At 43.4% G+C, this 16969-nt stretch overlaps 1 protein-coding gene across 2 annotated transcripts in view; it reads right to left on the bottom strand.

The window, feature by feature from the left end:
- Nucleotides 1–12564, bottom strand: part of PDGFC (platelet derived growth factor C) — a 186934-nt gene extending 174370 nt beyond the window's left edge. The window contains exons 1-2 of one of the 2 annotated variants that reach the window (XM_059697701.1): nt 11991–12564; nt 11115–11345 (exon numbers count right to left, since the gene is read on the bottom strand). In XM_059697701.1, the coding sequence (XP_059553684.1) occupies nt 11115–11229 (115 nt within the window). In that variant the 5' untranslated portion in view covers nt 11230–11345; nt 11991–12564. Of the gene's footprint in view, nt 1–11114 lie in introns of both variants that reach the window. The other variant, XM_059697700.1, reaches the window with a different exon arrangement.
- Between the last annotated feature and the right edge of the window lie 4405 nt (nt 12565–16969).

Here is a 16969-nt window from a genome sequence, read left to right on the forward strand (position 1 = left end):
TTGCACTTCTAATCACCTCAAACTATGAATGCCTGCAGCACTATGTGAAACAGACTGTGATGCATTCCTCAGTGGAAAAAAAGATAAAAAATAATATGACTCTTTAAAAGACGGATGTCCGTATAAATACCCAACAAAAATAACTTCCAACAACAACATGAGATAAGTACCACAGAAGTCCAACTTCTGTTGTTCAGGGTTTCTGATCGCTGTGGTGACACAAAGGGCAGGTGCATGGGCCAGCTGGGCATGTTGAAGTACAGAAGCCTATCTCCATCTTGCAAATAATGAAAACCTTAAAATAGTATTCTCTCATGAACAGGGCTTTCCTAGAATGCAAAGCATATAGATTAAAAAAAGGGGGGGGGAGGGCAGGACAGCTAGATAACACAGCCACCAAGAGAATCCATTTCTTTCCAGTCCTCAAACACCACAAAATATTTCTAGCCTTTGTATACCAGGGACCAGAATGAACCTCATTAGAACAATGATGCAGTTACTCCAGGTAGAGGAATTAATTTTCCACGAAACTTTAAATCCTTTCCCTTAAAAGTGTTAAGGCCTTTTTTTCTTTGCTTCTTGCAATGTAATAGCTTCATTACACTAATTCAGTGCATTGGAAACTGCCTCCCTTTTATCACAACCTCCTGATCCCTCAGCCAGGCTCATTCTGCATGCCATCCATTTTGTGAATGAAGTGTGAAAATAGCTCTTTGTTTACATAAAGAAGGCAATAGAGAGTAGTGTGGACACAGGCTGAGCTGATTTGAGTGTAACTGAGGCTCTGCAGCCTGCCCTTCTCACCAGTTCAGAACATCCAAACATGCCTAATGACTGGGAGAAAATTCCAACACTAAGCAGTTCCCTGCACACACCAAAGCAGAGCTCTGCTATTACATGCCTGCTTAGAAAATCACCAGAAACCAAGGGGTTTGACTAAATCTGAAACATGAAGGCAACATTTCCTTTTATTCTGTTAGTGAACAGCAAAGTCTGCCTGCAGGAAGCATTGGGGCCTTTGAATACATACACCCAGGACACCTTATAGCTTTTTTCCTGCCTCTCTCTACTCATGCTTAACACTAGGCTCTTCTTGTCTCTCACTCATGATACGCCTTTGCCGGCCTCTGTTCTTTCGCAGGCTGTTCCTTCTGTCTAGAATGCTTCCCTCTTTTTCTCTCTCCGACCCACTTCAAAATAAGTCACTTCCTCTGTGGGAACTTTACTCCTTGCCCGTCTTTTCCAGGTAGAATCAGCCGTTTAGTCAATCAGTAGAGGGTTTTAGAATTGAGCTAAAGCAACTGTGTTCCTATAGCTCTTGGAGCACAGAACTAATAGACCATGAGATGAAAAACACAGGCCCTGCCATTCCCCTGGGACAGAACTTCTCAAGGGCAGGGACGGAATCGCGTTCTTCGTGGCCCCAGTACCTGGGGCAGAGCTCAGCCAAGAGCAGATGCTCGTAAATATTTGCTGAATAAAAAAACAATGTTCTAATAAAACATTAGACCGTTTAACTCACGAAGGAAGAGGCACGTGGCTCCGAGTCCTGGCTTGGAGTCAGACCTAAGTCCAAACGTTTAGCAGCTGCGGGACCTTGGCTAAGCTACTGAGCCGGCGAAGCCTTGCTGTTTCTCCTCATACCTCATGGTGAGGTTATAAAGATAAACTGTATACTGTCTGCAAACACTGAGCACCTGACAGGCACTCCTGGGGAGTCACTATTTTAAGCATCATAAAACCAGAGGCAAAAAAAGAAAAACAAAAAAATACAGAGGCTCACTAAGGACTCTTTAGACCCATTCAACACGCGTCCCTCCACCCCCCCCCCCAAAGAATGCATCCAAAGCCTGCCTCTTTTGTGTCCTTCCTGGGAGTTCTTACTGATTTCTTATCAGTACACAGTGTACATAACAGTAATGCAAATCTATATCCTTGTCCTTACCATTAATTGGCCTCGTGCGGCTTGGGGGTGTTGGTTTTCCTCAAGAAAACAGATGTCCACTTTGCCTCTGCACCTCCCCCTGCCCCGCCAAAACCCAGCATCAACCCAATACACCTTATTTGATTGAGAAATGGCTCAGGCACTATTCAATGGGAAAAAGGTCAAGTATATAAAAAAAATCATACTTTGAAAATAAAAGTGGAGCTAAGTCTAGCACCAAGAAAGCAGAATTACCAAAGCCATCCCGGCAAAGATGGTTCGGTTTAGAAACCAGGCCAATGTCCAGGGAGGAAGCTGCTCGGTCACCAGGGCACTGGAAATCACCCCTTGAAGATGGCATGTGAGGTCTCATGTGAAGTCAGATCATTGATCAAATTGGCTAAACTCAATTAAAAGGTATGCTCAGGAAATAAAAAACAAAATGAGATAATGAGACCAACATATATCACTCTTAACAAATTGGCTGTAATGAAAGATGTAATTAATTTAACTCCTCTTTAGAATTTTTAACTTCTTGGCCCTCAATTTTAGGAACGTTACAAACAAAAATTTCAAAAAGGTAAATTAATCCTGTTTCAGGCAATCTATTCAAGGCCACAGCTATGAATTTCTTTCCTGATGCTTTTGACTTCAAAGTGAAATCTGAACCTCTATATCGATTATCCTATACAATATGGTGTAAATAAAAATTAAGGTTGCTCGTGAAATCCATTGCAAAGACTAACAGGCCGTGCTTTCCAGGCTATGCTTCTTATTCACTCCTATGTTACTTTCACCACTGAGATAACTTGCTAAATCAAATGTTCAAAATTATCTTTTTAAAATTCCTCCCTTATGGAGCCATGTGTTCCAATGTCAACCATCTCCTTTATCATCACCAATTAACCAACCAAAATATTAAAATAAACATCATTCATCCATGAACCTGGTACACCTACTTAAAATAATGTCCTATAATGTAATAGTAACAATTCCAAAGGTAGTATTTCAAGTAGTTTGTAAAATTTGTCCTATTTCCACCCTAAAAGAAGTATTATACTATACATTAAATTATCTGTTCCATTTAATTAATTTGATTATTTTGAGATTGTATTCTTTAGTGATCTTGTAAAGAATGTTTCCGAATCAAGGGAGTCTCACCTCCTTTCACAACCTGCAAAGTATGCAACCCCCTAAAACAATGGTTCTCAACCTTCCTAATGCTGTGACCCTTTAATACAGTTCCTCATGTTGTGGTGACCCCCAACCATAAAATTATTTTCATTGTTACTTCATAACTGTAATTTTGCTTCTGTTATGAATTGTAATATAAATATCTGATATGAAGGATGTATTTTCATTGTTACAAATTGAACATAATTAAAGCATAGTGATTATTCACAAAAACAATATATAATTATGCGTTTTCGGATGGTCTTAGGCGACCCCTGTGAAAGCGTCATTCGACCTCCAAAGGCGTCGCAACCCACAGGTTGAGAACCACTGCCCTAAAATAATCAAGAAATGCTTTTATACGAAGCATTGGAATTTTAAAACTAGAATTCTATTTGCCTAACTGGTTCTCACATAAGGAACACTATATCACCACATTAGCAGTTTAACACTGTTGTATTCAACAGTGACCTTGACAATGTTAACTTTAGCCCTCTAAGCTTCACTTTACACATCAGTGAGGATAGGTTCCTTAGGAACCTTCCAGTCCTAACATTCCACTCACCATGTTCACTGCTCATTTCTGGCCTATGCAAGGTATCAGTGAGCCATAAGCAAAAGATTGAAGAAAGCACACAGATTTTGGAAGCATGTCAGTCATTCAAAATTCACCATTCTTAAGAGTCCGTGGCCCATATCATAACCTTATTTTCAGAAAATATAGAGGTACAGTCAGCAATGACACTTTTAAGAGAGTAACTAGATTTCTAGGAAATATCCCCACTTACTTGGTATATACTCACCTAGAAACATGGTACATAGTTGACCCTTGAACAATGCAAAGTGGTTAGGGGTACTGATCCCCCATAATAAAAAAATCCAAGCAAAATTTTGACTCCCCCCAAAACTTAACTACAGTTGGCCTTTTGCATCTTTGAATTCAAAAAACAGTATTTTCAATCCATGGTTGGCAATCTGCTATTGAGAATGTGAAAATACAGTTTCTATCCGTGGTTGGTTGAATCTGCTGATGCCAAAATCTGGGATATGAAGGACCTATTGTACTTACTTTTAAAGCCCCTGTATAAGTGACCAGGTAGGTTAAACCCATGTTGTTTAGAAGTCAGCAGAATTACTAGTAATAAGGGGGTAAAGTAATACTCTGATTTGCATATCTTATCACAAACAATAAATAAACAATTTTATCTTCCTATAAAAAAAAGTAGAACAATGTAGAAGTTCCAAGACCAAAAAGAAATCTTCTGCCCTAACTGGTTTGGCTCAGTGGATAGAGCGTCGGCCTGCGGACTGAAGGGTCCCAGGTTCAATTCCGATCAAGGGCATGTACCCTGGTTGTGGGCACATCCCCAGTAGGGGGTGTGCAGGAGGCAGCTAATCGATGTTTCTCTCTCATTGATGTTTCTAACTCTCTATCCTCTCCCTTCCTCTCTGTAAAAAATCAAAAAAATATATATATTTTTAAAAAAGAAGAAATAGTCAAAGATGGCCTGCCATTCTGGTCAACATCATAGTCTTGCTCTAATATGGCACTACATCCAGAACCATTCAGTAAATATTTATTGGGTGCATACTATATTCATGCCTGTTCTGGATTCTGGAGCTCTCACAGAGAGCAAAAATCTGACTAGGTACACGCCCTCAGGGAAGTTACATTTTGTGAGGTTGGTGGTTGAGGTAGGTTCACAATTAATTAACTAACTAACAACAAGAATATCAAGGAATGGTAAGTGCTGTGTAGTTCAGTAACCTTAATGTAATAGTGAGAGCTGGCTAATTTAGACCAAATGGCAGGAAAAAAATCTCTCTGAAAGGTGATTCATCGAATCTAGATGATAGGAAGGCATTACCCATGCAAAAGCAGCTGATCTGTGTTGCCCGGGGAAGCAGGAACAACCAATTAAGGGTTGCAATCCTATTCCATATGTGCCATATCCCCCATCCCCACCTCACATACCAGGCCCCAAACCTTGAGGACCTGGAACCAAAGCAGCTACAAGAAAGAGACTTGAAAGAGATCATACCTATCCTTACTCCATGCCCTTCCAGCTATGGGCTGGGCCTGAGCTGCCAAGCAGGGAGAAGAGATAGGAGTTTGAAATCCAATGTAAACTATTATCTAGAGCTAAAAGTGTCAAAATGCTTAACAATCAGAATGGCAGGCATATTGACTGATCAGGAAGAAAGCCAGCAGGGTTGGAGTAGTGCCCTAGAAGTTCTGAACTGTGCCAGGCATTGACTCTGTAGTTTCTGGTTCATAGATGGTCCATTTGTCCTGGAAGAGTAGCCCAGGCTCCTGCCCAACCCACTGGGAATATTTCACTATTTTAACAATCTGTAAGGTAGTTGTTAGGTTTGATCAAATAATTGAATCAATACCCCTCCCATGGGAACTGACCTTTAGGCCACTTCACAAGGGACATTCCCTTTAGCTTAGACCAGGTTCCACTTGCTAAAACCATTATCTCTCCCCTCTGGACTTTCCCAGAATCCAGACCCGCCCAGATACTTCCCCGCCAGAAAAGCTCGCCTAGAGTTCTTTAAAACCGCTGACTCCCTGTCTCTGGGGGCTGGTGCCATTTTTGGGCTCAGCCCATCTGGATTTCCAGATGACCTAATAAATGTATAATCCCTCACCACTTTCGGCCTGGTGCATTTCTCCTTCAGCTACCCTAACAGTAGTAATGGTGCATACCAACTGAAAATCAACCAGTAGAGGTGTCCTTAGGCAACAAGAAAGAGAAATTTGAAAAAAATCACAGTTGGAAGCAGTGTTGAAAAAAATGATACAAAGGGATTGCTTAATAAATGAGTTCCATAGAAATTATATCATTCTATAGAGATATTCTAGCTACATATATTGCTTCCAAATAAAACAATCAGAAACACCAAAATTAGACTAAGTAAAGGAAGTGACTTTCATTATGACTGTCACCATTTGGGTTGATACAAATAGAAACCTATGATAAAATTTTTACCAGTCTTAAAAACATTTGCGGGAGCTGTGGTATGAGAATGTGGATCTTATGAATCCACTAGAGGTCTCCACTAGAGGTCTGGTGCATGGATTCGTGCACCGGTGAGATCCCTTGCCCTGGCCAATGGGGATCGGACAGAAACTGACTCTCTGACATCCTCCGAGGGGTCTGGATTGGGAGAGGGTGCAGGCCAGGCTGAGGGACCCCACCAGTGCACGATCGGGGCTGGAGAGGGATCACAGGAGGGCTCCAGGGTGTTTCCGGCCCATCTGATTCAGTCCCGATCAGCCAGACCCCAGCAGCAAGCAAACCTACCGGTTGGAGCATCTACCCCCTGGTGGTTAGTGCACATGATAGCGACTGGTCGTACGGTTGAACGGTCAGAGGGACAATTAGCATATTAAGCTTTTATATACATAAATTGGTTAATTATAATTTCTTTAACACACAAAACATTATCATTAGAATCCTGTTTCTACAAATACTGGCATATTTGTAGATGAAACAGAATTTGAGCAGAACAAAGGGAGAAAAAACATGAAGTGGAAGAGAAGATAAAGAAGATGTGTAAGAAATAAGTTTCATGAAGGATGCCATGAGAACAGACAAAGCCAAGACTTGGGTGCCTGAGCCAGAGCTCTACAAAACAGCCCCTTTGGGGAAAGTTTAGTATGGAACCCTAGAGTCTGTTTACAACTATTTAACAAGTCACAGTCTAGTCCTTGAAGCTTCTCCCAGACCCTAGTACTTTCTGATTACCTTTCAGAGGTGCATACAGAGTATATCAAGTTCAATGTAAAAGATAACGGTTGCTAGGGGAGAAAAGTTACCATAAAATAGAACGGGACTTTTTTGTCACCTATGGTGAAAAGAAATGCTCATCATTACATAATGCCACTTCATTTCTTCAACTTCCTCAACTATCTCAAACCGAACAGAGAACCAGGAGGAAGTTGCTTTTTTTTTTTTTTTTGAAAAAGTAAAATAAAAACCTCTAACAACCAAAATAAATGTCACAAAGGTCACACATTGCAACTTATAGACTAACTGGCAGGAAAGTCCCTTTAGGCCTTCGTCAGAGCCTATTCGCTCTTAGACGCTATTCTAGGAATTATGATCATCTGTTTTTCAGTAAAATAGAGCTTTGGAGCTGCCACCTAAAAAGGGTGCGGGGAGTGGGCACAATTTTGTTAGATACAGAGACATAGGCAGCAGGAGAAGGAGAGAGCTGGCACGGGGGGGGGGGGGGGGGGAAGAGACAGAAAAGCCATAAACACAAGATACACATTCTCAAAAAGGCATTAGGATGCATTACTAGGGGAACATTTGGCATTTGAAGTAAATGGCCTATAGGCAGGCCACAAAGGCCTTAAGGAAAAGAGCACACACCATAAGTAAGGCGGATAAGGACAACCTTAACTAGCATAGGGATATGCCAAATCTTCACTCAAAATGGTTATAGAAAATGAGAGCACTAATTAGCATGTTTCAGGTCAATGGAATTAAAATCACTCACCAATAGTGCACAGTAGATGAGGCCTTACTCCATCAAGAACTTTGTGATAGAGTCTATTTGGACTACACGCAATGGATAAAGTGAGCCTTGTTTCATTTTGGTTTTTGATGTATGTGATTCTTTCTGCTACAACTCAGAATGCCACCCCAGAACTTACTCATTTCATGGCAGGCATTCTCCTCTAAAATGAGTGCACACAGATAATAGTAATTTTTCCCGTGGTCATACAGAACGTATAGACCAGAAACCCTATGTAAGTCAGTGTTTTTATCTTTTTTCTCCTTCTTTAAGCTAAATCTGGAGACCAATGGTTTATATGTGAGACTTTGGGATTGGAAGTAAGGTTAAGCATGAATGACACAAAGACAACTTACAATATCAGAGGATAAAGTGGCAGGAATTGCAATACAGTATTACATTAAAACCCAGGAAAGTAATAACAGTAAACAACACCGATCCCTCAAAACTAATTTGGAAACCCCTCCACATGTTCCGGTCTAATTCCAAATATCTAATATTGGCTATAGCAATCAATTTACATTTATAACACATCTTTTGTTCTCCTTTTTTAATTATTAGTTTCAGGTGTACAGCACAGTGCTTAGACAATCACAAACTTTACACAGTGTTCCCCCTGATATTTCCAGTACCCACCTGGCACCAGACATAGTTATTACAATATTACTGATTACATTTCCTACTTTACATTCCCATGACTATTTTGTAACTACCAACCTGTACTTTTCAATCTCTTCACCTTTGTCACCCAGTGCCCCAACTCTTCCTCCCTTCTGACAACCATCAGTCTGTTCTCTGTATCTACGAGTCTCTTTCTGTTCTCTGTGTTCGTTTATATTGTATAACACCTCTTGAGATACCAAGTTAATATTGAAACTGAGCAGGCCTGGGGATTTGATTGAGTCAACATCATTTAAGACTTTGGAATGCTCTAGAGAAGAGAATATCATTGGGGCGGAGTCCTTGAAAGCAGGAATGAACTACAATTACAACAGGTCAATGTGGACATCTCATAGTTAGCATTAGGAGACCTTTCACAAAATGGTGCCATGCACCATCAGGGCTAATATCATTTTTCTATGTGACACCCTCAGGTGAATGTGTGTTTACAGATTTAGACAATAATCTAAATTGAGAAGAGCAATCATACTTCAATAAAAAATCAATCATAATGCAATCTGAGGGCAAAAAAAAAAAAAAAATACACACATGAGGAAATGAAAAATTTGAAAGCCACACACACACACCAAAAAAGAGGGTCTAGCAAATTTGTTCACGTTCCAAGGGGGATCTTCTTTAGCACCAACCTGTTATCTTCAAATCTTGGAACCTTGAGGGATAAAAAATCAACCTGAGCATGTGCAGGAAAATAGCTCTATATTGCCCCCTAGTGCTTGGCTGTCCCACTTCTCTTTAGGCTAAAAACTACAAGGTGAGTAGTTCCTCTACTTCTAGTTACTTCCTGCTGCCAGCCTCCTAAGAGCTAAACATAGCCCAATCCTGTGCCCACAGATTAGGAAACAACCAGGCTATTTTTAGCACCATGCATCTTAGGAATGGCAATGGCCCAGCCTCTGATGGCAACAGAATGTGTGTGGCCTGGCTTAATGAACTCACCTCTCCCAAGGGTGTGAACCTACTCCATAAAGTGGCCAATGACCCCTTGAGAACTCTGGGGCCTATTACAAAGTGATCGTGGAATGCGGGTCACAAGAAATGATGACATGGAAAGGACAATGAGAGGCACAAGTCACAAAGGGAATCAGGAAGATGACAGAGGCCAGACAGGCTTGATAAGGCAGAGCAGTAGGAGAAATGATATGGGAAAGGAACAATAAAAAAGAGAAGTCAGAAGACAGGAATGTTGGGCATTGTCATTCTGGAGACGCTTGTCTAGTAAGAAGCAGCATGTTGACCTGGACATTTATTTTACATGAGAAAGAACAAAGGTTGGTCTGGTCTGTTTCCTGCCAGGGTACAGCTGGTGCTGGGGCTCCTTTGATCACTTTCTCCCAGTCCTCTGCAGCTCCTGTGATTACAGATAGATCCCTTGGCTGCCCTTTGATCAGCAGCTCAAGCAGCCTGCAGGTGCCATGTGCCATCACATGAGCAAGTTGTAAGAAGCAACCACATGAACAACGGCTGATAAATGTGATCCCACAGATTGCCGCACATACAACAAACACAAACAATGTGTACACAGGTCCCGGGAATCCTTATTTAATGGACCTGTGTACCCTAGGACTTCCTGTAACTTCTTAAAGATGAACACTTTCGAGAGTTTAAATGCAGACTTGGAACTTGGAAACACCCCACCACATCGAGAAAAAGTTGCTGTGACTTAAACATACAGTGCACACCATTCTGATTCCCTAGGTAGGCTGTCTGTGTTCCTTTCGCCTGGTTAATGAAGTGACAGCCTTCCTGCATTCGGGATGAATGACATACAAAGCATTCAACACATGCACATTTCTTTTCAAATAGCATCAAGAGCCACCACTTGTAAACAGGGTGTTTAATATTCTAATTTTAGACAGCCTACATTAACATTGCGGTTTCACGTGTAGTATAAGATTTCTATTTACAAAGCATTCTCAAAAATGACTTCATAACGGTAGATCAAGAGAAAAAGGGTTTAGAAATTGAATGATGTAAATCATATGGGGTTCAGAGGCTAAGCAAATTACACACCCCGACGCTGCCCTTGGCCTTATGAAAGGAGCCTTTCTCCAGCTCTGTGCAATCCCAGCCCAAGGGAACTTGCATCTGAGAGTTTTCTAAACATTTCAGGTACACTTGAAAGCTGAAAGTAATTCTCATTTCCTATGCAGGATTAGGTCGTTTCCCGCACACACAAAATAGCAGCCATTCACCAGCACGTATAAATACACACCGCTAGAAAGGTATACACAAAGGCACATTTTTAAAAATAGAGCACAAGAGAAATGCACTTTTTTTAATTCACCCTAAAAGTGTCCACTCGGCCTCTTGACCTCTGTGTTTCCTGTCTACTTACTGATTAATTGATGCCTTTCCACTTAAAAGTGCTTCCATTAATGCAGCGGATACGTTTCTGAAACAGCCCCTCCCGAATAAAATTTAAAAAGCTGAATAAAGTCAAACATGCCAAGACTCATTCATTGTACGTTCGTGTTTAGAGGCACTTCTTGAACTTATAACTGGCAACGAGAGGTCCTGCAATGTGCGTTTGAACTGACGTTCAAGTTCGCTCGCAGAAGGTCCTCTCTCGCTGGGGCGACAGTGGCACTGCGGTTGCCCTATGAGAGCCTGGCGGCAGCTCCCAAAGTTGCAAACTTGCACGTCCCCTCCAAAAGCCCATGGCCCGGGACGCGGCGCGCATCTGCCCGGGGACACAGCCCGCAGACACCCTCGGAGCCCGGGGTACATCACCCGGCGACGCGCAATGGCCAACGTAACGCACACACAGCGAGAGACGAGGAGGGGGAGCGCGGGGGGCGAGACTCACCGTTCTGCTCCTTGGTGCTGGACAACTGGAATTTACTACTCGGGTTGGACTCAGCCTGCGTCCCGGGCTGGCCGGCCAGGGCGGATGTCAGCAGGAGAAGCCTGAAGAGGAGCATTTGGCTGACTGGGGCGAGAGCTCACTCCCGGCGGGCACTTGGGAAGCAGCGACTCCAGAGCCTCTCTTACCGCCGCCAGGGGAAGGCTGCGCTGGGGTGGACGCTCCGAGCCTGCTCTGGCAGCAGAGAATCGCAGGGTAGTTTCCACATAATCCCATCCAAAACTTTTTCCTAGAGCCCTCTTCTGTGTCTCCAGTTCTTTTTTTTTTTTTTTGAAAAGGATCAAAGCAAAACCTGGACCTGAACCAGTTTCCCAAGGTTTAAACAAATCCTGAGCTGTGCCGAAGTGGTGGGGGTGGGGGTGAAGGCGAGGGAGGAAAGAGGGGGGTGGGGACGCGGGGGAGCCGGGGGAGCGCCGAGAAGTCCCCAGCGAGTGGCTGGGAGCACCTGTCAGTGTGGGGGACAGGACCGTGGCCAACACTCAAGGGTCGCGCGGAGCCGGCCTCGAAGCCGAGTTGGCGGCGAGCACTTTTCGGATCAATCACAAAGCTGCCGATAGATGCGGCTCTCCGGGCGCCCCGCTCCCCCGCCCCACCCCCACCCCCGAAGGGGGAGGGGGAAGAAACTAGGCGAGGGCGCCGCGGCGGGTCCCGGGGGCCGAGCAGCCGCAGAGGGGCTCGGGGCCGAGGCCGCCCGGGGAGCGGGCGGAGGGAGGCCGCGGGGCGCGCGCTCCTCCGCCCGGCGCGCAGCCTGCGCCCGGTCCCGACCGCCGCCGCACGGATCCCGGCACCTGGCTGGAGTTTTCCGCGATCAAAGTTCACCTTGTTTGGGGTGCGTCCCCCGCTCCTCCAAGCCCGAGGAAAGTCGGCAGCTCGGGGTCACCGCGGGGCTCCGGTCGTTCCTGGTGCGTGCCCCCGCGCTGCGGGCTCCCTGCAAACCTCGGGGCGCGGAGCGGCGTCTCGGCACCGGGCAGAGAGAGCAGGCCGGGCGGGCCAAGGCTCCAGTTTGTCCCCTCCCCTTCTCTACCTTCCCCCTGCCGGCGGAGACGGGAGGAGGGGGCCGGGAGGAGGGGGCCGTGGGCCAAGCCCGGGCGGAGTGCGCCGCCGGCGCGGGGAGGCTGAGTCGCTCACCGGCTGGCTGCCCGAGGGGAAGGACGGGGGTCGCCGCCTACCGGAGGGGCACCCCCGGGTCGCGTCCTCTCGCACTGGATAGGACCGCCAAGTGGCCGTCCAACAGGTGCTGGCACAGTCAGGGGGGTCCTGCTGGGCTCCCCCAGACAGGACCCGCAGGGCCGGGAAAGGAATGCAGGCAGTCTCCTGGCTTCCTTTCCACAGGGCGCCCTTAACCCCAAAGAAAGAGCCAGATGGGTGGTGAAGGGTGCTACAAAAGCAAGCAGAAGTGAGGAAGAACTTTCTGCAGCGCTCTCTCTCTGCCCCCGCCCCCTGTGGCCAGGATTCGTCATTAAATTCCAAGGGGATCCCCATTCCCAAAGGGCTTGGCCAGAGTTTCTGGGCCAAAGAAAGAACGGTAATTGGAATTCAAAGATTTCCCTCTAGTGTCCAGCTCTCTGAAGTAAGGTGGATAAAGCAAAAGTAAAGACAGACAGCCAAAATAACAACAACATTCATCCATTTAACAGATACTGTATTTATTGAATGCCTGCTGTATCACTCTCCTAGGAGCTGGGACTGAAAACAGAAAGTCTCTGTCCTCTAAAGCTTGCATTCTAGTTGGGCTGCATTAAATGGACATCAAGCAAATCAGAAATATCACCCAACCTCTGGTTAAGTCAAAGCAAACAATTCTCCCAGGAACGGGTGCCAGAAGGGATCGAAGGAAGCATATAGCCTTAAGGTATATGCTGATATAGGAGTGGAGTCTTCAAGGACTCGTTCTTAAAGAGTTGCCCTTCCTGACCTTGCAAGGTCATCTACTAAGTATTGAGGAGAGCTACCCTGAAAAGGGATCCAGGGATGCTGGGGCAAGGACCTACTCTTGCTCCCCCAAACCAGGAGCTTCCTCAGTCTTGCTGAAAATGCCAAACCTGCTTCCTGTATGTGGACACCCACTGAGACCAACCCACCTGACCTCTCTGCTGGTAACATCCTCTTAGACCTCTTCTCTTGTTCTCTTCTTAGAACTCTGCTAAGCTCAGCTCCAATTTGAAACCTTTATTCATCTATTGCATTCACTCATCCTGATTTTTTTTTTTTACCACTTCTATCTTGACAGAGCACAGGATACCAAGGCAAATAAATAAGGCCCAGTCTTTGACTTTAAACAACTTCAGTTTAGAGGACACAGCTATTATATCCACTTTTGCAGCTCCTCGACCTGAATTGTGAATCCATATTTGCACAATAAATATGTTCCAAAAATATTTTGTAGATTTGTGAGCGAGAGCGGAAATGTTTCCAATTTAACCACATAATTTGACTTGTTATATAAAAGACATGCTTCATGAATGCATTTTAATCTACAGTCGTGTGCAGCTTAACAACCGGGATGCATTCTGAGAAATGAGTCACTAGGTGATTTCATCATTGTGTGAACATCATGGAGTGCAATAAGCAAACCTAGACAGTATAGCCTACTGCACACCTGGGCTATATGGTATAACCTATTGGTAGAGCCTACAAGCCTGTATGGCATGTTACTGCACAAAACCGAGATTAAGCCAAACACAAGGAGAAATGATGTAATCAAGAGATGCAGTAAACAGGAGACTTCTGAGGCTGCTGCCCTCATAACACTGCATACTGTTTTATAGCAAACTTTGTTTTTATAAGTAAAAACAGTCCACTCAAAAAGACTGATAAAAGTATAGTATGCTAAATACATAAACCAGTAACATAGTTATTTATTATCAACATCAATTATTACACACTGAACATAATTGTATATGCTATAGTTTTATACTACCGTCAGTGCAGTAGGTTTGCTTACTCCAACATCACTACAAACATGTTGTGATGTTACAACAGCAACCATGTCAATAGGTGATGGAAATATTTTAGCTCTATTATAATCGTATGGAACCACTGGTATATATTCAGTGCATTGTTGACCCAAATATCTTCATGTAATGCGTGAGTCTATTTATAATATAACTACTTCCCAGATTTTCTAATTTTGTAAGTTTAATTTTTTTAAATCAGGATTTTCTAAATGAGTCTGTTGAATGCCCATATACTTGAGTTTCTTGGAGAGAGAGAGAGAGAGAGAGAGAGAGAGAGAGAGAGAGAGAGAGGCTGCAGATTAAACCCATTTGCTCTCACAGATTATAAGGATGATCTCTACTCTTTATTTTGTATCATTTCATATTGGCTAGAACAGTGCCTGGCCCAGGAGGGATAATAAATAAACACTCTTGACTGACTGACAGGGTTTTTTATTGGAGTCCCTTACATGCTCCCTGGAATTTCAGCATGAAGGTTGCATTTGAAAAGTTACAGATGATCTAGAATAATACTCTATCTCTGCATTTTACCTCATCCACATTCTACAGATTGATTTGACAATCCCCTTACAAATAAAGCCAGCCATGACCCCCCGACAAAATCACGTCCACATTGCCTGGTTTCCTTTCAATGGACTTGCATTGTTGTTTCTTAAACTGCTCTTGCCCTTGGCATAGTTGATTTCTTGTAACACTTTATCCTCTGCCTGTCTTCCTGCTCTATTTAATTATAAAGATTTCTTAGGAAAGTAGGATCCTTGAAGTGAAAATTAACTATATAATCTGGAGTCTGCACAATTACAAAACAATATATTTTTTTATGAATATAGCTTTGCGTTGGCCTAAAGCACTTTCCTTAAAGAAAGGCATCTGTTTTGCCAACCTAGAGAAAATAATTGTGAACATTCTTTGTGGTTTTCATGTTTTCTTAAACCTTAGCAAGGAGTGCCCGCTTGGGCTGAATGCCTGAAGAGTGTTGCTACAAATTTCTGTTGAAGAACATAGTAGATGTGCTTAGCTCTTAACAATATAAGTTTGGGGAGGCATGAATGCTAAATTTTTTAAAATGGAATAAAATTTAAAGCAAACTACCCATTTAGTCAGTTATTTAACACCCAGGAGGACAGGAACCACCAAGATATATTTTGCCTCAGAAAATCAGATATTACAAGTTTTCTGGCTCTCTCTTTTTCTGGATTCAATCCCAACACACACACACACACACACACACACACACACACACACACACAAAGTATACCTGCAAAATTATTTTAAGACCTTTCAGTTTTTTTTGTGGCAGATAATTAAGCATGAGTGTCTGAAGTTCAGGCAGCTCTGACCTACTAAATGTCCACTAGAGTTCCAGAATGGCCAATAAGCAACACTTATGCATACATTTAAGTGAGACCAGGGGCTAGAGGTGTCATTTGTAAGCAAATTAAGTGCCTAAGGGTCCCAGCAGGAATAAAGACTGTTCTAGAAAAAAAAATGAAGTAGGTAGTCTCTCTTAGAGTTATCCTTTTCTCTCCCCACTTTTCCGGTTACTCCCATCCTGAGAAACATATGACCTTGCTATCTCTATATCTAGGCCATGTGAATACTCTGTCTTTCCTACCTAGAATAATTAACACTCTTTTTCTTATGTTTAATGCTTGTTGATCAGTCATCACTACCTCCCAGAGTAACAGCTCCTAATCTGAAAAAGGCTTATTGCTGTGGCAAAAGATAGAGGGCTCTGCTAAGGCCCTGCTCTCGAAGGAGCAGATGTGCTTTTTAATTTTGACTTTTGGGGGAGACGAGAGGTGGGAAGTGAGAGGTGTGGGGCCAGGAGAAATGGGTGACAAGGACTGGCCTTCGCATGGCCCTCTGGATTTTCTCATTGAAGCAAAGCTGCTGTTTCTGTTGTGAAATCATGGTTGAGTATGCCATCTGTTTTTCAAAAGTGCTTGTCTGACTCAGAATTCACAGGGACTAAGTAATCAGAAAGAGCCTCAAAGAAAGGAAGCCCTAGTAACCTTTGAGCCATCACCACAACAAAAGATCATTTCACTGGGAGATGGGAGACCAGGGATTTGGTCTGGCTTTACCACCAACAAAGAGTACAACCTTGATCTAGAAATCCTCTCTGCTCCTTTTCTTTACATGAGAAATGTACACTGGCTTCAGTCTCAATCCTCTTACTATTATGGAATCCTTTGATTCTCTGAGCTATTACAGATAGTGATGGCGATAGTTTTTTCAACGTAATGATGTTTCTATGATAATACATGACTAGAACAATGATTTCCAGCCTCAGTACAAAGGTGTGTTGGTGGCTGTCAAAAAATGATGAACAGGTGCTTCTACCTAAACTTGTCCAATCAGGTAGTCTTTTATCTGTTATTATTATGGCTTGGAAAGACAAGTTCTACTAATAGCCAAAAAGAAGGGGAGAAAAACAAACTCAGACATCGCTGATTAGGCCAACTATCAAGAACTTTATTGAATTCAAGAAAACTAAATAAATTATGTGTGGGTATCCACATTTTAATTTCTTTTAATGTTTTGTTTTGATTTTTAGGTAGAGAGGAAAGGAAAGGGAGAGAGAGATAGAAACATCAATGAGAGAGATACATCAATTAGCTACCTCCTGCACACCCCCTCACTGGGGATTGAGCCCACAACCCGGGCATGTGCCCTGACCAGGAATTGAACCCAGAACCTCTTGGTTCATGGGACAACGCTCAATCCACTGAGCCACACCAGCCAGGCTCAACATTTTAATTTTTAATATTTGTTTGGTATCATGGTAACAATATCAAAAGAGGCAAAATATGGCCCCAAAGTAAGGAAGAATAGCTG

Source organism: Myotis daubentonii, chromosome 5, assembly GCF_963259705.1.
Source record: "Myotis daubentonii chromosome 5, mMyoDau2.1, whole genome shotgun sequence".
NCBI lineage: Eukaryota > Metazoa > Chordata > Mammalia > Chiroptera > Vespertilionidae > Myotis > Myotis daubentonii.